Source organism: Arvicola amphibius, chromosome 4 (genome assembly GCF_903992535.2).
Source record: "Arvicola amphibius chromosome 4, mArvAmp1.2, whole genome shotgun sequence".
Taxonomy (NCBI): Eukaryota; Metazoa; Chordata; class Mammalia; order Rodentia; family Cricetidae; genus Arvicola; species Arvicola amphibius.
Window position 1 is genome coordinate 55,150,382 of NC_052050.1, and position 27,036 is coordinate 55,177,417.

Here is a 27,036-nt window from a genome sequence, read left to right on the forward strand (position 1 = left end):
AAAATAGGGCACAAAGACCCCTGAGCTGTAACTGACATAAACACCCCATTCCTGAGAACTAACTTTCATGGTACCATAAGGCACCATGCAACCTTCCAAAGAGGCAACCAATAGTCCTACTTGGCTACCACACCTATGAAACACATCAACAACCAGCACGGCACAATAACCCTGTGGGTGTAGTAGTGGCAATGCATACCTTGGCAGTAACCAACAGCCCTCTAACTGGACTTAGGATTTGCTCAATCAGAGAGACTAGATAACTACTAACTACTCAGTGCTAGTGAAGTCATGGTCACTGAAGGACAATCTACAACCAGTAACTTACTAAACCAGAATAATCCTTAATAACTATCTATATAGTCGTCCTTATACTCACAGATAAGCATAGTCTTCACCCCTCATCAAAGAAACTTCTTTGCAACTGTCCGTGACCACTACAAAGTGGTCACAGGCAAAGTACTGAATTGTGGAGCTCAGTCCCAACAGATATATCTATAAAACACTTGCATACCTGAGGCTCAGGGAACATTGCATAGAGTGAGTGAAAAAATTTTAAGAGCCAGATCAGGGAGTTGCTGTGAGACTCTGTCTCCTAGAAATGCCAGAAACTATACCTATAAAATCTCACCAACAACTGCCCAAATGCGAGCTAAACAAGGACACCAAAAACCATGCCAAACTGGAAGGGGAGGAGTCCACAACACCTCAACCTTAAAGAACTACAGGCAACTGAGTAAACTATAGGACACATGGGCAGTTTAGACATATATGTTAATAAAGTCCTAGGCAGTATTAAAAACTAGATCAATACTATTTATTTCTTACTAATGCTGTGCAGGCAAAATAAGGAAATAAAGAACATTTTAAAAACATAAAATACTCTAGCAAAAATAATAGGCCAAGAAGGATGCCAGAATAAAGAGGGGACACTTGGGTCATCTGATCAAGTGTAAGACAGCCTCCAACAAGGTTGCTCACAAACAGAATTACCTGAGATAAAGGTATGCCCAGCATGGGCCGTTCGCTCATTTTCTAGTTACTTTTTGCTACATACAAATCTGATAGGTTCCTATGGGCTGGTCCTGGAGCTCAGCTCCCAAGCTCTATGAAAATGGTATGCTCAGAACTGATAGTTGACACACAGTGAACACAGCAGATATAAGGAAGACAGAGACCAGATTAGTTCAGTTTATTTCAAATAAGGGACAGTTAAAGGAGAACTTTGTCACCTGTTGGACAAAGACAGCATGCACTCAGGCCTCCCTACCTCCCCTTCTGCAATAATCAGCCTACTCTAGAACCATAGTTCTAAAGCTGATCTGAGGTTCTCACTGCCAACAGCATTGTGGCCATACCACAGAGAGAGCTACTAAAGCCATTATCTACATGACATGTCTTTCCCAAGGGGTCTGAAGTAAGAGACCAGCTGTGAAAAAAAAAAAAAAAGAAAAGACTGGTTTCTTTTCCTGGTGCAAAAGGGAAAACTAAATCAACAAATCCAACTCAGAACAACATTGCTCAATGTCAAAACAGTACCCAGCTCCTCTCCCCTGCTACCTTCTTCAGAGAGAAGAGGTCCTTTTTGGTCACAGTCCCTCCAGGCAGAGCTGAGCAGGGCTGCAATGGACTGGCAGGCTGGCTGGGGTGTGGCTATGGGCAGGGCTTCTTCCCCAAGTGTGATCTCTGATGTTTGTCAAGGCTGGAGCTCCAGCTGAACCGCTTGCCGCAGTGGGAACACTTGTAAGGTTTCTCACCTGTGTGAACCCTTTGATGTCTATTAAAGTTTGACCTCTGAATAAATCGTTTTTCACAGATGGGGCATTTATAGGGTTTCTCTCCAGTGTGGATTTTCTCGTGGTAGCGCAGGCCTGATAAGTCACTAAAGCCTTTCCCACAGTAATCACATTTACAGGGCTTCTCTCCTGTGTGAGTTCTCTGATGTTTCACAAAGTCTGAGCTTCGCAGAAAGGCTTTTTTGCAAATGGGGCAATGAAAGTATGTCTCTCCAGTATGAGTCCTTTGGTGAAAAACAAGCTGTGAATTCCTGTAGAAGGTTTTCCCACAGTCTCTGCAGGTAGGCAGTTTCTGGGCCATGGGAGCTCTGGCCTGTCCCTTCTGAGAGGCCTCTCTCTTCTCCTCCAGCCACAAGGCTGACGACAGCTCTCCTGAAGAAGAACTCTGTATGTGCTGACCTAGCTGTCTCCCAGAGCCCCTTTCAGGAGGCAAGAGCTGCCCTCCTGTTCCCTCACCCTGAAGGCTTTCCAGAGCCTCAGGGACACTCTCTCCTCCAAAGCGATGCAGCTCACTCTCACCGAGGAAATCCAAGTCAGTCTGTGGTGGTGCCTCACCTGATGCCTGACAGAAAACGTCCAGAGATCCCTGGTCCCTGTGATTTTCCAAGTTTAGGTTCTCTTTGTCATTTTCTTGTCTGTCTTCTGAAAGGAAAAAGAAGGTTTAAATGGCAGTAACTGTTATTCCTGCTTCTCCAACTGATGAATAGATGGCTCCAGGCCATCTTATTTCTTTTTACCAAGAGGGTATCAATAAAATGTGGAAGAAAACTCTCACCTGGGTTCCTGAGCATTACAGACTGCCTTTACCTGTGCTGGGTTCAAGGCCAGACTGGCTCTGGAACTGAGCCACTCTAACACCACAGGTTCCTAATAGGCTTTTCTGACCCCTCTACAAGCAGCATGTTATATGTGTGTGTGTGTACGTATATATGTATGTATGTATGTATGTGTATATATATATATATATAGTTATATTCAAGCCATGAATATTAAGATGGCTGGTTTTCTTTTTAAGATTTATTTTTATTATCTTTAATTATGTGCATTGAGTATGTTTGTGCATATATGCACATGGGTGTAGGTACCCACAGAGGAGCTAGTGTCCTTTGCAAGAATGACACACATGCTCTCAACTGCTGAACCATCCCTCTAGCCCCAAGATTTTTATTTGATTATATATAAAAGGTAAACACAATTTAAAAGAATTTAGAAAGGGAAAATAAACATACATGAGAAAACCAATAAACCCCAACAGCACTACATATATCTTCTTCCAGTCTTTGCTTCGAGACAGGATCTCACTTTGTGGTCCTGGTTATCCTGGAACTTTTGTAGATCAGACTGGCCTTAAACTCAGAGATCTACCTGCCTCTGCACCTAGTGCTAGGATTAAAAGCATGAGCAGCTGCCGCCACTGCCAGCACGACCGCCATGGCTGGACTTCCAGTCTTTCTAATGTAATTTGCATGTACGTAAGTATAACCTATTTTCAGATATCACTGATGTCATATTGACATCAGTTCTCTATCTGGTTACACAGCATTTATATAGTAACCGTTGAAACTGGTCTATTTAATATTAAACATGGGTTCTCTTATAAGAAACATAAAATTTAACTAATAAACCCTATTAATGTATCATTTTATTGTGGGTTAATGCAATAAGGCTATATTGTGCCACAATGGTTAAATAGAGCAGCTGTGTGTGCCTTGCTTTTATGTATGTTTTCATACATATTTTTGGTTTTGCTACGTTGGCCAGGCTAGCCTCAAACTCCTAGGCTCAAGTAATATGCCTATTCAGCCTCCTGGGTAGCTAGGAATTCAGGTACTGGTCACCATACCCAGCAATACATACTTTATTAACTTGTATAAGCAATTACACTTTTTCTCATAATGTAAGTTTTTAATTATTACTCATGATGCATGATAAAGATTTTATTTTAGTTAGAAGAAAATCTTTACTTAAAATTTTTTTTAATTACAAAGCCAGGTGGTAGTGGCACATCACTTTAATCCCAGCACTTGGGAGGCAGAAGCAGGTAGAGCTCTGTGAGCTCAAGGTCAGCCTGGTCTACAGAGCAAGTTCCAGGGCAGGCACCAAAACTAGAGAAACCCTGTCTCAAAAATCCAAAAATGAAAAACATGATTAAATTACATTATCCCTATAAATCTAAGTCTATTCAGTGTCAGGCATAATATCATTCAACTATAATCTCAGAGTGGGAAAGCAAGGCAGAAAGATTACAAGTTCAAGGGCAGCCTAGGTCCCCCATGTTTAAAAGAGGCTATTTAAGCTGGGTCTGCTCACACATACCTGTAATGCTACACCCAGGAGGTGAAGGAGGAATAGAAGCTGAAAATCATCCTGAGCTACATAGTGGGTTCAAGGCCAGTAGGTCTACCTGAGACTCTGCCTCAAAAAACTTAAAGAAAACAAAACAAATAGACACAAAAAGCTATCTAGGCACCTGTCAAACAACTAGAACTGATGTAGGGTAAAGTACCATCTCTCTCATCTTTAAATCTTTATAAATAGCACCTTAAAGAGCCAAGTAACAGCCACCCATCAAAGGCTATAATAAACGCATTATGTACTTAAGAACTCCCCCCTCTGGAAACCTATGCTGTTAATCATGTGTTTACTATAATAAATATCACTGTAATAAGCAATTCTCTTAAGTTTTTACCCATTTTTCTAATCAATAACTTTGAGGAATTCTTCAGAGCACAACTGCTATACCAAAAGTATGAACATTACAGTTCTTATTTTAAAAAAAATATTGTTCTTCAATTTATTTTATGTGTACACGTAGGCACCTACATAGGTCAGAAGAGGGTATCTGACCCCAGGGCTGGAGTTACAGATGGTCGTGAGCTGTATGAGGATACTGGGAACTACACCTAGGGCTTCTGTGTCAGCTGTGAGAGTCCTAAACCACTGAGCCAGCTCTCCAACCCCAAGGACTTTAACGCCTACAGACAACTCAGTTTCCAGGAGGACTCTCCCACCCTCTGGTATGTTGGTAAGCAGGGTGAGATGAGGAGGAGGCTAATAAATACTTGAGTATTGAATGGTTTTTCTACATATGCTATTTAGGCCACTGAAAAATGGATTTTTGACTACACAGCAGAAAAAAAATAACGGCAACTTGAAATCTGCAGGAAAATGGATGGAGCTAGAAAATATCGTTTTTGAGTGAGGTAACCCAGACCCAGAAAGACAATTATCTTATGTACTCACTCATAAGTGGCTTTTAGACATAAGGCTAAGAAAAACCAGCCTACAATTCACAATCCCAGAGAACTTAGACAACAATGAGAACCCTAAGAGAGACATACATGATCTAATCTACATGGGAAGTAGAAAAAACTAAGATCTCCTGAGTAAATTGGGAGTATGGGGACCATGGGATAGGGTAGAAGGGGAGGGGAGAGGAAGGGAGGGGAGCAGAGAAAAATGTAGAGCTCAATAAAAACAATTAAAAAAATGAACAGCGAAAAACTGGATTTTTGTTATCCTAAGTGTTTATTCCTCAGTGACGAAAGGATAAATTTTTTTCACCTATGTTTATATTCCAGGATGCTGTTCAAATCTTACTGAGAAAGTAAGTTTCGTATCAACTTGCTTTCTAACTTTCTCTATGTTAAGAAAAATAATAAAGACATCATTTATCTATCAAGTTCACCAAAATGTTTTATACCAATTTAGTTGCAGTAATTTTGTTTAGAGCAATTTTTATGTATAGATTTTTTTTCACTTCATAAGCATGGGTATCTGTTAATCTTTTCCTCAAAGATTTCTTTTATTGCCTCTAAGCTTAGAAAAATGTTTCCAATCCAAACAGGATGTAAATATCCACTCATTTTTTTTTTTTTTTTTTTTTCCTTTTTAAAATTTTTAGGTTTTATTTTTTTTTATTTTTTTATTTTTTTTTTTAAATCTTTTTTTTTTTCTCATGGTTTATTTTTCTTCTTTGTGTCTACTCTGCACATTATCTTTTCAAAATCGATTTCTAAATTATTTAGTTAAGCAACACAGACAAAACTGAACAGTCTTCCCCAGCGCTTCCGTACAGCCCTGCACAGAGAAGCAGCTCCTGCCAACCCTGCTCCCGGAGCTGTGCTTCCTTCATCAGAAGTGAACCAGACAGCCCCGCTCTCTCGGGCTCCTTTCCTCAGTGACGTTCTTCTCACCTCCTCACCACTCCTCTCTGCTGCTAAGGGATCTACTGAGGAATCACCTGGGTGTTTTGTTTTTGTTTTCTTTTTTTTTGGTGGTGGTGGGGTTCTTTAATCCCTTTTGGGACTCTGATTACAAACACAGATCTGCTTTTACTCTGTCCTTCCATATGGTCAAAGAAAACAGTATTTCTCTCTTGGGACTTCTGCAGCAGGTCTAACTACACATCTGGCAGTCTGATTAACTGTTGCATTTTCCAACTGGCCTTTCCCATCTTGTCCCTGTACCTCTGCCCTACTTCAGAACCCTTTCCTTGTACAGCCGGACCCCCACTTTGACTCACAGACTTCTCTCTCCCAGTGTCCTATTCCCATCTGCCCACATCACCACCAAACTAATCTCTCCAAACTTCCTTCTACTACCCTTTCTCTCAATTCTATCTCCAACTATAAAGACAGGCTTTATTCAAGGCAGAACCTAACGGGGCCAAGTCAGTAAGAGGGATGGATGAAAAAACAAAGGAAACCCCAAACAAAACAGAAACAGCTTGGGATATAGTGCGCTGGTTATCACAAAATCCTATTGCTACAAGGAGTAGACAAGCTCTGTTCTTTACTCACTTTTATTGAAAATACAAAACTGCACCAAAAAAACAGTATCATGTCGTAGTAATAACGATAATAATGGGCTCAGCGAGTAAGATCACTTACTGCTCTTCCAGAGGACCAGGGTTCCTTTGTAGCAATCGATTTCAAAGTATTTCATGTCAGCAGAGTGGTGGGAAAAGCTGGAAGACGTTTCCTGAGTGTCACAGAGGAAAAGAGCCCAGAAAGAGCTGGACTGTCTGGTTCACTTGGTGGGATTCATATTGTAATTTTAAAAATGTTTAATTCTGTGTGTATAGGTACGTTGCCTACATATGTCTGTGCACCATGTCCATGCATGGCGCTTAGAGAAGCTGGAAAAGGCCATCAGATTCCCTGGAAGTGGAGGTACAGACAGTTGCTGAGCTGCCACGTGGGTGCTAAGAACAGAACCCAGCAATATATATTTCTTCAAATTAAAACCATAACTGGGTATAATGTGTACTTTGCATGTATAAGAGCTGGTTTGACTCCCAGCACCAAAAAGAAAAAAAAATGGTAATAAAGTCAAATCTACCAGTTCTTGTTCTTTGAGATACATTAGCAAAAGAAAATAACTAGATTCCATTGGGGAAAGGAAGATTTGTCATACAGTTTCCACCCCAAGTCCTTTCCCTTCCCAAGGTTCTAGAGTTCAATGGACATGTGTGTACACAAGGGTGTACGTGAGGGAACTGTTACATTTTAGACATGTTTTAGAAAGGGCACCCAGGGCAAAGGAGTGCACAGCACAATCAATTCAGACTTATTCCCAGTCTTCAAACATGATAAGCATCAGTTGCTGCTGCTATTTAATGAAAGTTAGGTAAACAAAAAATAAATAAAACATTTTTCTGTTTGTTTATTTTGCTGATGGAAGGTGGTTACTACTGACTAGAACACAGTAAGAAAAGTTTAGTTTTGGGCCAGCAAGATGGTTCAGTGGGTAACAATGCTTGTCACACAAGCCAAATGACCTGAGTTTGATCCCCAGAACCCACAAAAAGGTGAAAAAAGATTACATAAAGCTGTCCTCTGGCCTCTACACACATGCAGTGTCAAAGCATGCCCCTACACACAAATCATAAGCACAGACTAATAATAAAATTAAAATATTTTTTAAAAATCCAAAAAAGTATTTTCTCTGAATTTTCTTGTTGGTAATGGTAATAATGGCTACTACAAAGTGTCTTCTGAGGGAATTCTAACTACCTGTATTGAATTCTAACTACCTGTATTGGCCTCATTTTGTCTGAATGTGAATTCTCTCTGAGAAGGAAAACTATCAAACTAGACAAGACTAAAAGCAGATGCAACATGTGGTCTTCCTTTCATGGTCAAATAAGTATGTTAACATCCCTGAAGAGAGCGACAAGGAAACCCAACTTTGGAATTCAAGCCAGGTCACAGTTAGCTGTAACTAACGGAAAAACTCTTTACTCACTACCTCCAATTTAATATGAAGAGGTCAGAATGGCTGGAGACCAACCAAACCCACTGACCTTTGCAGGTGAGTCTTGGTATCTTCTCACTGATGTGAAGCTGCAGCCCTGCCAGCTCTTCCCCGTATTCTGTTATGTTAGTCAGGTCAGGTTTGGTGTTAGAAATACCTGCTACCAAGAGAGATAAATTTTGTGGGCTTAGATGAACCTCTGGGAACAAACTGTGTCTTTTAAAAAAAGAACCCACGACATGGAGACAGTGATTCCAGCTGAGAACTAGAGAATAGGAACATATGGTGAATGCCATGAAAACAATAACCCAGACAAGGGTCTGGGGATCACTGGCAGGCTGGTGCAAAAATCAGGACAGGGACTCCACCAGCTACTAGTTTAGCCAACTTAATAGGAAGACAGCATAGACGCAAAACCAGTCACAATTGAATTCACCATAACCCAGGCCCTGGGAGCTGTGGAAGAGTGAGCAAGTCCTTGGTTTGATGCTACTTCCAGCATCTTTAAAAGAGGAATGCCATGGCTGAGCAGTGGTGGCACAGGCCTTTAGTCCCAGCATTCAGGAGGCAAGACAGACGAGTCTCTGTGAGTTCAAGGGCAACCTGGTCTACAGAATGAGTTTCAGAACTACAAAGTGAGACTCTGTCTCCAAAAGGAAAAAATAAAAGGTTAGGGTGGGGAAGACCATCACCATACACATTTATTTCATAAATTAAAAGAATTACTGAATATAACACACTCACACAGTTCCTGACAAACAGAACACTTTCAATATTGGGACAACCGTACTTACAAGCCTGCTCTCTAACTCCTCAACTTCCTACAGTAGCACCATGAATCCCTTCACCCACAAACCCCAGGCAGGTCTGTTGGAATGCACAGAAAACATCTAATACTTTCCCAGTCTTTTCATCCCCTCCTATCAAAGAGCCCCATGCCCTCACCTCCTGAGACCATTTTCCCATAGGTCTCCAGCATGAAATCCCAGTACTGTTCCTTCTGAGTAGAATCCAGGTGCCTCCACTGCTCCTAGAAAAAAAAAGAAAACACAGAAGTATCATTCCAATGAAGGGGCTTAAACATGCTTCCCAGAGCACAGAGAGCTGAGAGGAAGGAATGTGCCATAGACCTAAGAACTCACAGGAGCACGGGTCAAGAACAAAGAAACCAAAGGGAAGATGAAAGGCTTCAGATCAGCATTTCTTGTCTAGTTTAGAAAACACTAAGGAAAAACTTCAGGGTTTTATGTTGCATGTACTTAGGAGTGAAGATTACCACCACACACGCTGATCTCGTGACACTGGGGACCTGATATTCCCACTATTAGAAACCTAGATCTTCCAGAGAGAAAAGGAAGAAATGAAATTAGTGGGGAAGTGGAAAGTGAAAGGTAGGGAAAATCAACAATGAAGTCAGCTGCAAAACCCGATTCTGAAACAAAAGCTGGTGGCTTCAAAAGCATCTGGTGCTGCTGCAGCTACGTGCATCTGAACTCCCTCAATGGTTCACAGAAGGCCTAACAGAAAGCTGGTTATACTCTCAGGGCTCCTGAGCAAGGTATTCCCTTGTTACCCAAAGGAACCTTTCTTTTTCTCTTCAACTGCAGTCTTAAACCCCAAAACCAGGAAGCCACCCATCTCATATCCATCCACTTTTCAAACTGAAATTTCAGCCTCCCCATGAGAAGCTGACAACAGCGACGGGCAGCATGTTCTGTGGAGACATACATACTGACCCCAAGTCCCAGGCTGGCCACTTACTAGCTGTGTGACCTTGAACAAGTTACTTAACCTTCTAGAGTCTTGGTTCTCACCTGCTATTAGCACTCAGCTCAAGAATTTGTTGGGAGGTTTGAAAGAAAGAATACAAGTACCACTGTTAGAACAGGACGCAGCATTTTTCACCCTCAGCTCTAAAGCAAGTCTGCCACCTAGTGTCAAGAATGTCTTCAGGATTATTCATTAATGGTACTCACAGCACACAGAGGGAAAAAAAAAAAAAAAAAAAAAAAGAAAAAGAATGTCTCTAGGAGAGACACCAAAGTCTTAAATTAGTAGCCGCTAAGAAGGGGTGGGATGAAAGAGAATCTTTTGGTATTAAAAACATCAGAATGCTCAGAAGTTCTCTAACTAATAAACCTAACTATATTTTATATACAAAATTAAATTTAAACATTGTTTTGTTACTTTTCAATGAATGAAACTCCTGGAAACAGCCAGTCTGAGTAAATATTGCTGAATATAGGAATCTTTCGTTGGAACACACAAGACCCTCATTTCGGGGCTAGCTGGGAAAAGGATGCTATGCAAGCACCTGACAAAATGCCAGCTTTGCTGGACACTGGACATTTTCCATGGCACAAAACCACTGCTAAATGCAGTGTCAAGCAACGAGTACAAACACCGGAAGCTCCAACAGTCACCATCAGCCAACAGAGCTGCGGGTCGGGGTTGCTCAGCAGCGCTGAAAGGCCTACACTCCAGAAATGCCAAGTAGCTGAGGCTTGAATGTAACCCCCACTAATGATGCAAGGTACTGGCAGCCATCACCTTTCCCTCTGAAAACCCAAGGTCCTACTCTGGAGCAAGTAAGTGCTCTGATGGGGAATCATGTTCCTGTGTGGAAAGAGCACCATCTTGTGGACTTATGAGCTATGCCACCTTCAACTCAGCCTAAGGCAGGAGTCCTACCCATTCAAAGTTTCTGATAATGAAGTACTATGTAGGGGTAATCATACCCCTTCAGTATTCTGACGTAATTAGCAAAATTCCCAATTTACAGACAAGATTGGAAGTAGGATTTATTTATATTTAAACTTCCCTTCATTTTCAAAGGATTCCATTAAATACAAATGCTTTGCTAAGGCAAATAATGGATGACTTTTTTGCTTTAGTGCTTGGTGGGTGGTTGTCAGTTAATACAGGCACTGTATGTATGTGTAACTGCCAATCGGCTAATACAAGCACTGTATGTGTGCATAACTGCCAATCAGCTAATACAAGCACTGTAGTGTGTGTATAATTGTCAATCAGTTAACATAGGTACCGCATGTGTCTATAATTGCCAATCCGATAATACAAGCACTGCATTGTATTTATAACGGCCTATCAGTTAATACAGGTATTGTGCATGTTTACAGTTACCAATCGGCTAATTTAGGCACTGTATGTGTACATAGTCACCAACTGGCTAATACAGTTACTCTATGTGTGTATAGTCATCAATCACCTAATATATATGTATGTGTAATTACTAACCATGAACAGTGCTGGTGAGCAACTCAATATCTGGTTATGGTTTTATTTTGTGACTGACCTCAAATTCTAATCCTGTTGCCTCGGCCTTCTAAGGGCTACAATTACAGGCAAGTATCACCATGTCCAGCTTTGATCTTTCAAGCTATCCAAAACCTGATAGTTTGGTGATAGTTGTGTCTGCATTGTTTTAAGTATACTGATTCTCCAGGACTGCCCAAACATACTCCAGAAACAATAATCCTTTGATAAAGACAGCTTGATTCTATCATAAAAATACACAGACCAAAAGCATAGAATAGAGGACTTGAACGTAAGATGGCAAAGCTACGAACACTTCTTATCTTTCACCTTGTACAAAAATCAACTCAAAAAAGATGAAGATCTTAATTTAAAACCTTAAATGCTGAAACTTCTAGAAGAAAATATAGGGACTACTCTTCAACACACTGGGATAAGCAAGAACTTTCTGAATAGAACACCAATAGCACAAGAACTGGCAGTAAAAAACAGGACCAAGTGTCAACAGATGAACCACATGAAAATCAAAACCCGAATAGAAAAGGAAGCAAGCAAAAGAACACACAGCCCACAGGATGGAAGAAAGATCTTTAGCAGTTACACTTCAGATAGGGGCTAATATCCAGAATTTACAAAGAATTGCAGAAATTAAATACCATAGAATGAAAATGCCACTAAACAAAAAGGAATTAAGAGACAGTTTTCAAATAAACCTTAGCCCTCCGTAGCTGGCTTTTCTAGTACTGTACCCAACCCTCCCAATCTACATTTTCACATCTCTCGTGTAAGCTGCCCACTGTCAATTGTAGACTGCGAGCATCAAATGGAACTTTCAGAATACCTAGGTTTTAAGTTGTACACTATTGTTTCATTTATAATTGGTTGCTTACTTATTGTTTTTTCAAGACAGCTTCTTCAGTACACTTCAGTCTGCCCTGAAATTCACAACAGAGTCTAAGTTGGCCTAGAACCTACATCTCTCCTACTTCATTCTTTAAAGTGCTAGAATTACAGGTGTGCCACCACACCCGGCAACTGTGTGTCATTCTGAGGGATGATACACTCTGCAACAGGACGTGAGTCATAGAGTTAGCCAGCATATCCACCCTGCACACACTACCCACCACTTGTCACTTAGCAGCTGCTTGCTCAGACTCGCTGCTGCAGCACCACAGTGCTTCTGCCCAACTGGCCCTATTTTACCCAACAGAGGCCCCTTGGCAGAAGGACAAAGGATGGTGGCATGCCAGAGAGAAGCCAAGAAATACTTACTGGGTGGAAATGAAAACATTCTCTACTCACTGAGAAAAAAAAAAAGCCATATACACTGCCGAGACCTGTAGTAAGAATGAGTCTTACACCCATAAGATGGAAAAAGGAAACATTAATGTTGCGAAATATTTGTCTACACTGTGAAGATGTGTTTTTGCCAAGGCATCTTCTGGTTGGTTTAATATGAGCAGAATGGCCAACAGCTAGGCAGGAAGAGGTTCGGAGGAACTGCCTAGCAACCTCAGTCTCTTGGGTAGGCTCAGCATACAGAGGTGCAGCACTTTTAAGAGGCTCTGCTGTACACTGTACACTGGATACAAGCGACTGCTGCAGGCAGACACAACGCATTCCAGTGTTGGAGCAGGTAAATGCCGCTCTGGGGCCCATACCTGCCAGCATGAGGTTAGACTCTCAGGGAACCAAGGGGAGCAGAGTCATTCGCAGCACAGGGTCTGACCACCATCTAACAGTTTAAGCTTTGGTTCACATGCTCAGAGAATACTTGAGTCTGCTCAAGGGAAAAGAAAAAAAAAAAAAAAAAAAAAAAAGCCAGGTCCAGGCCAAGAAAACATATGAATGGGTGACAATGTGTTTTAAAATGTGCTTAGGTGCTAGAAAAATATAAAGAAAAAATGGTATAGACAGTCATAAAAATAGTTTTAAAATAATAAAGTCTTTAGAGAAAGAGTAATTAAAAAAAAAAAAAGCTACGTAAGGATGGGAAATACACAGGGAGCCAGGATCCTGGATGTTGCTTGGTCAACTTTGAGTTTTTAAGTGTCAATGAGTGAATAGCAGCTGCTGAGAGACACTGGATTGTGGAAGGGACTGATGAATTAAAGCAGCCTATATATACTTCAGGGATGTCTTAACTTCAGAATGGAAGTAAGGAAATGTGTTGTGTTAGGGAGAGTTTTTGTTTCTGTGAGAAACTAAAACCTATGCATTCCTTCAAAATTAATGAAGATCAGATTGGACTGGGGGAGGCCTCCTGAGGATCTTGGCTGCAGATGTGAGGGAGAAAGCAAGGGAAAAAAGCTACAGGACAGGTGATGTGTATGCCGATCCTTCTACATGGGATGAAACATGATAAATTTTGTTGGCTACAGAGCCCTCATGACTTATTATATGCCATCTTTTTATATGGCATGGATAGAGGTTTGGTTATAAAGTCCAAATGGACTTATACAGTTAACAGATGCCTTTTATCTGCTCAAACATAAAGCAGAAAAATCATAAGAGATAAGAATTCAAAAAGTAAAAGGGGAGCTGGACAGACAGCTCAGCAGTTAAGAACACTGGATACTCTTTTATAGGGCCTGGATCCAATTCCCAGCATCCACATGTGATGTGGGATTTCCCTCTGTATATTTGTGATTACCATTGGTTAATAAAGAAACTGGTTTGGCCTGATACGGTAGATAGGCAGGGAAACTAAACTGAATGCTGGGAGAAAGGAGGCAGAAGAGAGGAGTCATATAGCCTCACCAGAGACAGGGGTTAGAACTTTACCTATTAAACCACAGCCTTGTGGTGAAACACAGATTAATAGAAATGGGTTACGTTAATATGTAAGAACTAGCCAATAAGAAGTTAGAGCTAATAGGTCAAGCAGTGATTTAATTAATACACTTTCTGTGTGGTTATTCTGTGTCTGAGCTGCCGGGTGGCCGGGAAACAAGCGCCTCCTTACAAGATACATGGTTGCTTTCAACCATCTATAACCAGAGTTTCTGGAAAATCTGCCCTCTTCTGGCCTCCAGGTATGCATCTGGCACACACCAGCAAAATATCCATACACATAAAAATGTTTTAAGATACTTTTAAAAGAAAAACTTAAAAGGCAACTTGAATGTGATGGAAATATTTATTCTTGGTTATGTTTGTTTTAGGGCTGCATATGTACATTAAAACTTACCAAACTATATATTTTGAGTGTGTGCAGTCTATCTATACACCCATGATGTCAGAGAGGAAAAGATTCACTTGTCATACTTGAGAAATAACCATTCCGAGTTTCTAACAGACCCCTGTGTGGGTATTTCATATTAAGAAATAAAAAGCTCTTTCTAAGCATAGGCTCAAAATAATAAAAAAAAAAATAAAAATTAAAAAAAAAAATTAAAAATTTTTAAAAAAAGGGGCTCGAGATATGGCTCAGTGGTTAAGAGCACTGCCTGCTCTTCCAAAGGTCCTGAGTTCAATTCTCAGCAACCACATGGTGGCTCACAACCATCTGTAATGAGGTCTGGTGCCCTCTTCTGGCCTGCAGACATACACACAGACAGAATGTTATATACATAATAAATAAATAAGTAAATTAAATAAATAAATAAATATTTTTTAAAAAAATTTAAAAAAAAAAGCAGAAACTACCATATCTGGTCAAAGACTTCCCAGCAACCTGCCCCCTTTCCCAGAGGCCAGACCCATCAGCCAAGATGATTGACTAGAGAAGCAGAGGCTCAGCTCGGTGTGTGTGCATGGAGCCTCATCTCTGCTCCTCTTCTGAGTCTGTGGCCCCATCAATCCTCCTGGGACAAGGGATGAAAGGCAGAGGACCCAGCTCACCTGATGTACTGCTGGGAGAAACGTTGTTCCCATGTCCTGGTCTCTGATAGGCCTCTCCTCCGGTCTAGCAGGAAGCTGAGAAGCAGCCAGAGCTGTGGCAAAATATAGACTTTCAGATGTAAGATGTCTCCCTTAACCACTCTCCAGAGGGCACCATGAATTCTTTACAAATTACCAACAATTTGCAGTGCCAATCAAATCCAAAGGCTTATATTTATCTCCTAACAACTACAACCTCCTCCAAACTCCCAGTCTCACCTATACTTCTTCTAGCTCCCTCCAAAGAACCAAAACCCAAATGGTGTGCCCGAACACATAATAGTTTAAAATACAGACCTGGGTCATTTCCACACTTTCCAGGGGCATTATATAGCTTCAGCGTACATTTAGCCCTACTAACCACAGTTTCAAACTTTCTCCCAGAGAGCACCACATAGCATAATGGGTAACCGTCCCTACCTAACTCTGGCTCCATGTCTGATTCCTCTTTCACGCCATGGCTCAGCAGCTCTGCAGGAGCTGAGGGTGAATTCTGAAGGGGCAGTTCCTGAGGCACCACTTCCAGTCTGGGCTCCACCTCACTGCCTTGGCAGTGTGCCGAGTTTGCCTTCTCAGACGGGATCTCTTGTCCTAGAACCTGGATGCCAATCTGGACACCAAACAGTTAATTACCAAAGGATGCAGAGTCGAGGTTGCTGAAAGTTAATGGAACTAGCCTTCTACAACAGACCATGAGACAGACAATAATTAAAACTCAAGGCTGCCTTTTAGTAAATCAAAATTTCTTAAGTGGTGTGGATGAAGACTAAATCACAAAACTAAGTAAGCTATGAGGAGACCCAGATTTAATGTAAGCAGTACATACTGCAGTCTTTGTTTTCTGTTCTGAGAACTCCTTGAATGCTTGTTTCAGCACAGAAGTTTTCATTATGCATAATGCAGACTTTTCACAAACCTTGGAGTCTACTTTGGGAAACCAGCTCTTGGTGGCCCTTAAATAGCTTCAGGATGGGGCTGGGTTGCCAGATGAGCACACCATGGGATTTCAGGCTTTATACTTTCAGCTGACTCCACCCCCCCAATTCCAGGGAAGGGGAAGAGACCAGAAACATCCAACCATTGATGGCAAGTGAATTAAGCAACTGTGCTAAAATAGTGAAATTCCAGAAAAAATGTCTAAAGAATGGTATTTCTAGAGCTGCCCGTTGGTGAACTCACCAAGGTTCTGATGAGGGGCACGCTGGCAGAGGACTTGTCTGTTCATGAGTTTGACTCTACATAATAAACTGCTAACAGTAACAAAAGCACTTTCCAGAGTCCCGCAAGTCACTAATCACCAAATCTGGCACCCAGTTTGTTAAGACACCTGGCCTGTGGCATTTGTGAGTGGCACCTGGAATGTGAGATCGGCTGTGCAACTATATAGACAGTTGTCAGAACTGACTGGCTTGCTAATGCTCGGTTTGTATCAGAGAATCAAAGGACCGGTTATTGGTTTGGAAATGCTACATAATGTAGGAACTATGGGGGGGGGGGGGGGGGGGGAGACGGACAATGAACCAGATTAGCCCCAGAGGAACCTGGGCTTAACTCACAGACAAGATACTATACTTACCCACTGCCACAGTCTCCGAGGATCTCCCTTCAAGCTTTCCACAAGGGTCACTGCCTCCTCTCCACTGCCTGGACACTGTTTCCGCACCCACGTCTGGATCTCCCCAGGAAGGATGGTCAGGAACTGCTCCAGCATGAGGATCTCCAGGATCTGCTCCTTGCTGTGAACCTCTGGCCGCAGCCACTGGAAGCAGAGCTTTCGAAGTTGTCTCAGGGTCTCCTGGGGCCCAGACATCACCTGGTAACGAAACTGCCTAAAAAGCTGGCGAGCAGTCTCAGGGTTAGTGAGTTCTCTTTGCTGGGTATCATCTGATCCAGAGAATGTGGCATCTTCAGCTTTGGCCTTGGCCAGAGAAGGCAGCAGGCCCAGGGCCTGCCCCAAGTCAACAGGCATTGTCTGGCTTCACAGGGCCTTTTAGATGAGGGGCTTCCAGGATGGAACTGTCTCTGGAGAAAACTGCGTCTTCTGGGGATGTTGAAGAATGAGAGCCAATGCTGTACAACAACAACATGTGGTCAGGAACAACATACATGTGTGCCTCCCCGAAACGTCTGCAGGCTCATAACTGTTCAATGTGCATATAATTCTATTCTGAGACATTGCAAACTTGAAGTTACAAAGCAAACTACACATTTATTCTGTCCATATTTATATTTTTCATTGATCTTTAAATATCCAGAAATTCTATAGAAGAATGAAATGTACTATGCATGGAGGTACACGCCTGTAATCTTAGCACTTAAGAAAGCAGAGGCAAGAAGACAGTGAATTCGGGACCAACCTGGTACGCTTTGGGTACGCAGCAAGACTATATTTTAAAACAGAAAAATAAGAGACTGGCATGACTAATCAGCGGGTCAAAGCATGTGCTGTGCAAGCCTAACAACTTGAGTTTGATCCCCAGAGCCCATGGAAGGAAAGAACCACTTCCAAAAGTTGTCCTCTGACCTCCATACATGCATCATAGTATGGGCATGAATATCTGCACATATACAACAGTTTAAATTTTTAAAAAGAAAAATCTGAAAGAAATGCACACATGAAGTAATTTTCACTGTTTCCAAATAAACATATACTCCTGCATCTCTGTATATTTACTTGCAGGCTAATACATAATGCTGTCTGGGGATAGGGATGCAGCTCAGCGAGTAAAGCACCTATGTAGCATGAACAAAGTCTTAGGTTCAATCCCTAGCATCTGTGACTGGCACAGCGACCAATGACTGCAATACCAGCACTGAGGTAGACACATTAAGATCAGTAGTTCAAGGTCAATCTCAGTTACTGAGTTAAGACCAACTTGAGATACATGAGATCCTATCTCAAAATAAATCTAAATAAAGCTGGACAAGAGCTACTAGTACCCTAGGAATACAGGCTAATGCTGAAAGGATCATATGCTTCCATAAATGCACAGGTCTCCTCCACATGTACTGCCTCAGCATACCACACTATCACAGGGTTAAAGCGACAGGGCCAAGAGACCATAGACAGACCAAAGCCTACAATTTCAACTATAAGCCAAGACAAACCTCTCAGGTATTTTGTTACAATGGAACAAAGCTAGCTAACATAGCATCAGGATTTAGAAGGCAAAAAACGGGGCAGTGAAAAGGAAAACACCAAGAGCCAAAGTTTAAGTATTTTCAAAGGATCATTTATTTTGTTAATAGCTGACTTTATTACAGTTGGTCATAATAGTGGGTCACTAGACTGACCCTTAAAATGTCATGAAGAAAGGAGCGAACAGTCTCCATTTCTCTGTATCACTAATGGGGCACATGCACAAGTGCACACAAACACAATATACATAGATACAATAACAACAAATAAAATTAAATAAAAAGGACAAGAGGAAGGAGAACAGAATGAGTGGGAGAAAAGGGAGAAAAGATTAAAAGAAGGAAGAAAACGGGGAAAGGGAAGATAAGTCTAACCTTCAAAATCCAACCAGAGCCAATTTTTTCAAGGGTGCAAAAGAGGAGAAGGAAGAACAACTTAATGGCATATGTTTTTCATGTGTACCTCACTAAATTTACGGCTTTTATTTTGGGGGGGGGGGTTGTTGTTTTAAAAGAGTGTACATATTCCATTTATATACTCAGGTAGTACTCAGTGGCACTAAAGTTAAAAAACACATATTTGGGGAAATCTATGTCTGGCTCTGGCAAAATAAGTGATAATATGGACTAGTCAGACAGCTACGCAACTCCCAAGCTAGAAAAAACATGTAAGGCACTCCACCTAGCGGGAGAGAATGTAGTACTGAGAGGAATTGCTGAGAGAAGCCCAAGACCATATGGCTGATTATATGAGGACAAGTTTGCAGCCAGAGTGCAGGAAGCTCAAGTTCAAGTGGTGCACAATGATCTCAAAAGTTGAGGCAACAACAGCGAAACTGAAAGCCGTTCTAGTGACTCTAGTCTAGTGATTCTGAAGAGCAGGCAGGGAGGAGCACTGGGGATGGGATGTCCCCTCCACCCTGGTATAGGCTTGAGAATGCCTACCACAAGGATGAAACACCAAGGTTTAACAAAGAGTAGAACACACACAAAAGGCCAGTCAGGATTTTTAGTCATTCAGGCTGAAAAGACACCGAGATGGGAAGGAGGAAGGCCATGTCGAGAGTGACAAGCACAATCTCCAGTAAGGCCCACTCTCATGGGCCTGACAAACCTAAGAGCACTCTGCTACCAGATCCACAGTAAGGAGTTTCATTTCATTAACTTGGAAAGCTGTGGGGAAGCACTCAGCTCCTTCCGAAGATTGCTCACCAAAGCGTAAAATAAAGCCTAGAGTAAATACACTGCCTGCTCCAGCAAACAGCAACATCCCTCGAGAAGATAACTGGTCCTCAGAATCGCTAACACACCCTCCAAAAGAATCAGAATGTGAACCGTGATTACAAGATATACAAATAAATAGGAAAATATGATTCAAAGTCAAGGAAAAGTAGTAGTCAACAGAAGCCAATGTAAAGATGGCTTAAGGAAAAATAACTGAAATAAGAAACAGGATAAGGACTCTCCACAAAGAAAAAAATATCAATTTTCATATGCTTACTATGCTAGCTCCTAGGAGTAGCAATCAAAATTAGACACAACTGCAATATATTCAGTTCAAGTGCATAAGAAACACTAATCAAAACAAATCCTAGGCACAAGTTTTATAGACTGGAAAGTTCAACCACAGTGCAATTTAAATAGAAATATATCCACTGACATGGTTACATTAACATCTGGTCAAGCAGGCCAGAGGACTGTCCTAGGGCGTCTACTGCTGTGACCAAACACTGTGACAAAGGTAATTTGGGCAAGGTTTTCACCCACACTTGCCATCTAACAGTTCATCACTGAAAGTCAGCTAGGGCGAGAACCCAAACAAGGAAGGAACCTGGAGGCAGGAGCTGATGCAGAGGCTATGGAAGACTGCTTATAGCTTTTTCCTCCTGGCTTACTCAGCCTGCTTTTTAAAGAACCCAGGACCACAAGGCTAGAGTGGCATCATCCACAATGAGCTGAGTCCTCCCTCATCACTAGAAAATGCTTGCCTTCAGCCCTATCTTCAGGCAATTTCTCATTTGAGGACCCCTCCCCTTAAGTGACTATAGCTTGTGCCAATCTGAAATAAAACTAGTCAACAACAAAAATAGTCATTTAATTTTGAGAAATGTGTGATTCATCAATAATAGTATGGCTACAATATTATGACAAAGAAAAGGGGGAAATAGAGGACATGTCATTAGGAGAGACAGGTCAGATCATCTCCAACATGTAATACATCTAGTATCAATTTTTTGTTGCTGTTTTGATGGAGTTTTTCAGGGTGAGGGTCTCTCTCTCTCTCTGTGTGTGTGTGGGGGGGGGGGGTTGGGGTTGTTGTTTGATAGAACTGTCTCTATAGCCCAGGCTGGCCTGGACTCAGGATAATCTCACTGCATGCATCGGCCTTCCAATGCTGTTACTATAGGAGTGAGGTACTCTTGTCTTCTAGTATCAACCAAAGCTAGACCCCACAGCAGCGGTATACTTAATTCAAGTGTATAAGAAACACTTGGGAAAACAAAGCATGAACACGCATTTCATACATCTACAAACTGCAAGTATAAGTATTCTGTAACCACAGTGTCCAAATTAAGGTTATGATTACTGTGAAGAAACACCCTGGTCAAAAGCAAGTTTTGGAGGAAAGAATTAATATTTGGCTTACACTTCCACATCATAGTCTATCACTGAAGGAAGTCAGGACAGGAACTCAGGTAGGCCTGAAAACTGGAGGTAGGAGCTAACGAAGAGGCCACGGAGGGTTATTGCTTACTAAGTTAATCATGTCTAGCTCAGATTTCTTTCTTACAAAACCCAAGACCACCAGCCCAGGGATGGTACCACCCACAGTGGGCTGGGTCACCTCCATCAACCACTAATTTAAAAAATGCCCTACAACCAGAACTTAGGGAGGCATTTTCTCAATTGAGGTTCTCTCAGGTAACTCTAGCTTGTGTCAATATCATATAAAGTAGCCAGCACAGCTGACTCCTTGCCAACATGACAAATGTATCCCTGTTACAGCATAACCTTTCTCTTGTTATTCCTAAGATCAATATAAACATTCCAAATTTCAAAAGTCCCACAGTCTTTAAGAATTCAAACACTTAAAAAAAAATCTAGTCTCAGTCAGGCTGTGGAGGCCCACACCTTTAATCTCAGCACTTGAGAGGCAGAGGCGGGATTTCTGTGAGTTCAAGGCCAGCCTGGTCTACAAAGTGAGTTCCAGGACAGCCAAGGATACACAGAGAAATCCTGTGTCAAAAAAGGTTGTGGAATATTCCATCACACTGTGTGAAGATATATCATTGTGACTGGTTTAATAAAAAGTTAAACTGCCAGTAGCTAGGCAGGATTTTAGGAGCAGAGAGAATGCTGGGAAAATGAGAGGCAGAGTTACCAGCCAGACACAGAGGAAGCAGCATGGACAGTACAGAGCAAATGTAACTGAGTCACATAAAAGAACATAGATTAAAAGTTATGGATAAATTTAAGTTTTAAGAGATAGTTAGAAACAAGCCTAAACAATCAGCTAAGCTTTCAAAAGTCTCTGTGTCTAATTTGGGAGCTGGCTGGAGGGACAGAGAAAGAGTCACACACACGCACACGCACACACACACACACACAAAAATCAAGAACACACAAACAAAAAATCCAGTTTCTTTAAAATATTCAGTCTCTTAAAATCCAAAGTCTTTAGAAAGAAATTCAAAATCTCAGGTCGGGTGGTAGTAGCACAAACCTTTAATCCCAGCACCAGGAAGGCAGAGGCAGCTAGATTTCTGTGAGTTCAAGGCCAGCCTGATATACAGAGCAAGTTTCAAGATAGCCAGGACTACCTGAAGAAACCTTGTTTTGAGAAAAACAAAAACCCAAAATCTCTTCAAAGTCCAAAGCCTCTCAACTATGAACTTCTGTAAAATCAAAAATAAGTACTTTCTTCAAGAGAAAAGAACCAGGGCATAGTCACACCAAATCAAAGTAAAACCCAACTTCAACTATATAAACAACTCAATGCCGAATGTCTGGGATCCACTCACTATCTTCTGGGCTTCTCTAAAGGGCCTGGGTCACTTCTGAGGCTCAGTCCTCCGCAGCACACACGGCTTGTCTTCTAGGCTCCAGCTGGCTCCATTCCACTGCTGCCGCTGTCCTGGGTGCTCATCCCACAGTACTGGCATCTCCAAAACGCTGTGGTGTTCTGATGCAAACTGGCCTTTCACCAGTAGCTCTCCTAGATTCTCTTTATGATACCAAGCTGCAACTTCTCCCCATGACACCTTCAATTCTGGGGTTTCACCTGCTAATGAAGCTGCACTTCTCCAAGGGCCTTTTCAGTGCCAAACCTCAGCTGCTTTTCCTGACCCCTTCATGCCTTCAAAACCAGCACCACCTGGGTGATTCTTAACACTGCCAGGTTTAGCTGACAGCACAAGATGCAACCTTGGCCACTTCTGAAACACAGCTTCTGTGTATTGACCCTGAGAAAACACTTCCTCACGATTTCACATCAGTGATACTGATATCTTCTAAATCACCACTAATTTATTAGCTACAGCTGATCAGCATTTACTGTCCCAGAAAAGCAAAGGTTTTCCTAATGCTGCAACCCTTTTAGGTTGCTCATGTTGTACAGACCCCCTAGTCATAAAGTTATTTTGTTGCTACTTCATAACTGTAATTCTGCTATTGTTATAAATCATAATGTAAGTATCTAATATGCAAGATATATCAAATATGTCATAGTATCTGATATGCGATCCCTGTGAAAGGGTCATTTGACTCTGGGGTCGTGACCCATAGGTTAAGAACAACGGCTTTAGTTGTTCTGGTCTCTTGTTAAGCACAGCTAACCAGAACCACAGACACTTAACTGAAAATACGCAACAGCCTTGATAGTCTTTAAGTGACTCTCAAACTTCCCTTTAGACCTTCACAACCCAGGCCTCTAGCATATGCCTCTCTCTCAGCACTCTATAATCTTCCACACTCCCACAGAACACCTCACTGAGCTTTGGACACTCCATGGCTTTTCTAGTCCAAAGTTCTAGAGTCTTTCCATAATCCTCCTAAAACAACAGTCAGATCTGTCACAGTAACACCCCGCTATGCTGGTCTCAATTTCTGTCCTACGTAGGGTGAGATAATATTGCTATGAGGAAGCACCATTGTGAAGAAGAGTTGGAGAGGAAAGGGTTTATTGGCTTGCACTCTCATATCATACAGTCCATCAGGGAAGGAAGTCTGAACTCAAGCAGAGTTGGAACCTGCAAGGCAGGATTGATGCAGAGGCTATAGAGGGGCACTGCTTACTGGCTTGCTCCTCCTGGCTTACTCAGCTTGCTTTCTTATAGAACCAAAGACCACCATCCCAGGAAAAGTACAACCCACATGGGCTTGGTCCTTCAGCATCAATCACTAATTAAGAAAATACCTAATAGCTGGATATTATGAAGACATTTTCTCAAGTGAGTTTCCCTCTTTTCAGATGATTCAAGTTTGTGTTAACTTGACATAAAACCAGCCAGTACACACAGTACAAATAAATTAGAAATCAACATCAGTAAGAGAATTTGAAATTCTAATTTGTAGAAATTAATAATCAGTAGCCAAAAACATTGCAATGAAAATTAAAATATATTTTCACACAGAATGGTCATGAAATTACAGTAAACTAAACTTTTTAAGCTTAAAGTAGTGACTCTCAACCTGTGGATCATGACCCCTTTGGGGAGTCGAATGAACTTTTCACATGGGTTGCCTAAGACCACTGAAAACCAGATATTTACATTACGATTCATAACAGTAGCAAAATACTGTTATGAAGTAGCAACAAAATAATTTTATGGTCGGGGTCACCACAAAATAAGGAACTGTATGAAAGGGTCACTCAGCATTAGGATGGTTTAGAGGGAAAACTTAAAAGAAACCTCTGTTTTAGAAATTAACCTCTATACAAATATCCTTTGCTATTGAAATGAACTTATTTCCTGAGTTTTACAAAAATAGCAGAATTTCAGTCGGCAAAATTTTCACTTATAACCTTAGTCACATCTAGTTCCTGAAACTAATTTGTAGACTACTCAGCAAACATTAATACTAAGTCTTACGTATTTAAATCTTACGCTACTTAAATACTACTTGCTCCGTACAGCAAAGGCCAACTGCTAGCTACTTCCAGGCATTTATGACAAGTCGTCCACTTACTCAAAATTAAATGACTTTATAGAGGAGCTTATGGGGTTTTACCCTGATGAGGATTTGCTTCTCCTCACAGAAGGAACTCAAGATCATCAGTTTTATTTGTTTATTGACGCTTCGACAAATCGAAATGAAATGCGCATCTAGAGTAGCATTCGTCTCTACATAGGCAAGCTACCCGTACGTAGGTAGCCCTTTGTTTATCAGCCCACTTTCGGCTCTGCTTCTGCTCTGGCCGATTTCGGGACCGCCCTGTAACGTAAGTGTTAAGTTTCCCGATCTGGTTCCTCCATGGCTCCCAAGCAGCAGCTGTTTAAGCCCAGGAAGCGCTAGAGCAGACTTCTGGGGATCTGCGGGGCGCCTCTGGAGTTGTCACAGAGGGCGAGGTAACTGGCCGCTGGCTTCCCAGCAGTGCAACCTGAGCCCAGGGCCTCTCAGTCCGGACCCCTCTCCAGGGGCGGGCAACCCGGAAGAGCACACTTTCCGTTCCGCCCCAGTCCCTTCCCCCGCACGCGCCCGTTGCCAACGAATGCTACGTGGGTTGGGGGGGGCCGAGACCGCTGTCCCCGCCGCAGCTCGCTCCCGACACTTAGCGAGCAGCAGCGACAACAAGCCTGACTTCTGGCGTCGGCGACCCCTCCCGGCCGCCCAACTCACCCCGCTTACCTCTGCCCGAGCCACCCGTTCAGGCGCACTTCCGGAAGCTGGACGGCTGCGCACTCTCCGTGGCCCTGGTGACGCGCGGCTCCGGGGCGGAGCGAGGGGCGGGGCGTGCAAGGGGCGTCCTGAGGCCGGCTTTCCCATTGGTTCCCGAGAAGCGCTACAGCTCGCGGTCCGGGTCCAGCGCCTCCCCTAGCTAGGGCCCCGAGCTGGTTGTTCCGACCACTAGACATCCCGCCAGGGCCGCCTTTCTAACCCACGGAGCGGCCGCAGCCTTTCGCCCATTTTCTGGCCGCCCTGCGCTGGGCCACAGCTGTCACCTCGTGACTAAACCGGGATGACTGAACCTCATGTCCAAATACTGGCGTTCAGTCGAGTCACTGACATACTGGACAGCGAAGGTGTAGAGAGATGTCCTCTCCCTGTCCCGTGGTTAGAAGGGTTGACGTGTCTGAAGAAACACGGCGGGGGCGAGGGGAGCTTGGCAGGTTCACACGCCTGAAAAACTGAGCAGTGGAAAAGGGACTCGGCGTGTGCTTAAGAGCCTGTGGCGCTGAAAGGATCGTAGTTAGTGAGAAAACATTTCACAGTGCTGGCTAAAGCAGTCATTAACCCAGACGTCAAGAGACATAAGCGGTTGACAGGTCACCAGCCAGAACGAGGCGGAAGTGTCTATCACAGTTCCTGAGGAGAGCTTGGCTGACTCATCAGACATTTAGGGAGACCCTCCCTGCGGGTTATTTTTTATTCCGAGAAACTACTCTTCCAAGATCAGGTGGTTTGGTCGGGACCTTGATAAGGTTCCGGTTAAACGCGTTGGGCTTTAGTTGAACAGCGTTCAAGGAAGATCAGAGTAACTCGGAGCTTTGAATTGCGCAATACACCTATGAAAATGTGACGGGAGCCGAGGCTTTTCCCACGGGAAACATTTTGTTCTGAAATTCAGCGAGCGAAGAGAGGCAACCTTGGAGTCCACAAACCTCAAGCTGACAGTTCTAGTAAGGATGCCCTTTTGGCGATTTGATTTTGTTTTATTAAGCTGGCAACTGGGACGAGGCATGACATTTTCTGAACAGAATGAACAAACAAAACACGTTTTAAAAATAGAAAGACGTCTAACTTAGCTGAGGAAATAATAGAAAAGTACCGTCTATTCTCATTTATTTCATAAATATTTACCAGCTGCCTCGCCTGTGCCCCATACAATTCTATTATCTAGGGAAATATAGCAGAGAACTACACACCCAATGCTCTGGCACTGGCAAGACTATTTTCTGAAGAAAGTTGAACAATAACTAAGTAGTAAATAAATGCGTGGGTAATAAGAATGTTGGTTAATAAAGTGGAGAAAATTGATTAGGTAAGACGGATGGTATCAGAGTTGGATTGCACTTTATGTTGGATGATTAAGGGAGGACTAACAGATAAAACAACCTTGAATTCAGACCCGAAGTTAAGGAGCACGTCTTGTGTGCAGGGGAAGATTTTCCAGTCATAGGAAATAACAAAAGTCTAAGTCCCAGGGACAATGAGTGAAAATAAAGAGGAATGAGGTCTGAGCCCTGGACCACACCAACAAATAGTTCCTACTAATAAGCATTTACCGAGGGAGAAGGGGAGTGCAACTAGGTGATTTCTAGCCTGCATTTCTAGCCTGCATTTCTAGCATGCAGGAAATCTGGCTTCCCTGGGACCGGATAGAATGGACTCACTTGGCTCCTGCGTTGAGCAGACTGGGGAGACTTGATGAAAGGAAAGATCCTTCTCATGGAATGAGTGAGTTCAAGGACAGTCTGGGCTATGTGGAGTCTGTCTAAAAAATTTTTTTTGCTTGTTCTAACCC

At 42.4% G+C, this 27,036-nt stretch overlaps 1 protein-coding gene across 3 annotated transcripts; it reads right to left on the reverse strand.

Annotated features, from left to right (window-relative positions):
* Positions 1–1,177: 1,177 nt before the first annotated feature.
* On the reverse strand, positions 1,178–25,261 carry Znf18 (zinc finger protein 18). 3 transcript variants are annotated; one of them, XR_005284919.1, is made up of 8 exons: positions 25,200–25,261; positions 16,789–17,282; positions 15,633–15,822; positions 15,174–15,265; positions 9,000–9,084; positions 8,104–8,211; positions 1,561–2,438; positions 1,178–1,429 (listed from the first exon to the last, which is right to left on the reverse strand). XR_005284919.1 is itself a non-coding variant. In XM_038324556.1 (7 exons), the coding sequence occupies exons 2-7, from the start codon at positions 17,179–17,181 to the stop codon at positions 1,654–1,656; spliced, it is 1,656 nt and encodes a 551-aa protein (XP_038180484.1). In that variant the 5' UTR covers positions 17,182–17,282; positions 25,200–25,261; the 3' UTR covers positions 1,441–1,653. The 3 variants fall into 3 exon arrangements, 1 of the variants encoding a protein (XP_038180484.1); XR_005284918.1 differs by having other exon boundaries at positions 8,104–8,214; XM_038324556.1 differs by lacking the exon at positions 1,178–1,429 and having other exon boundaries at positions 1,441–2,438; positions 8,104–8,214.
* Between the last annotated feature and the right edge of the window lie 1,775 nt (positions 25,262–27,036).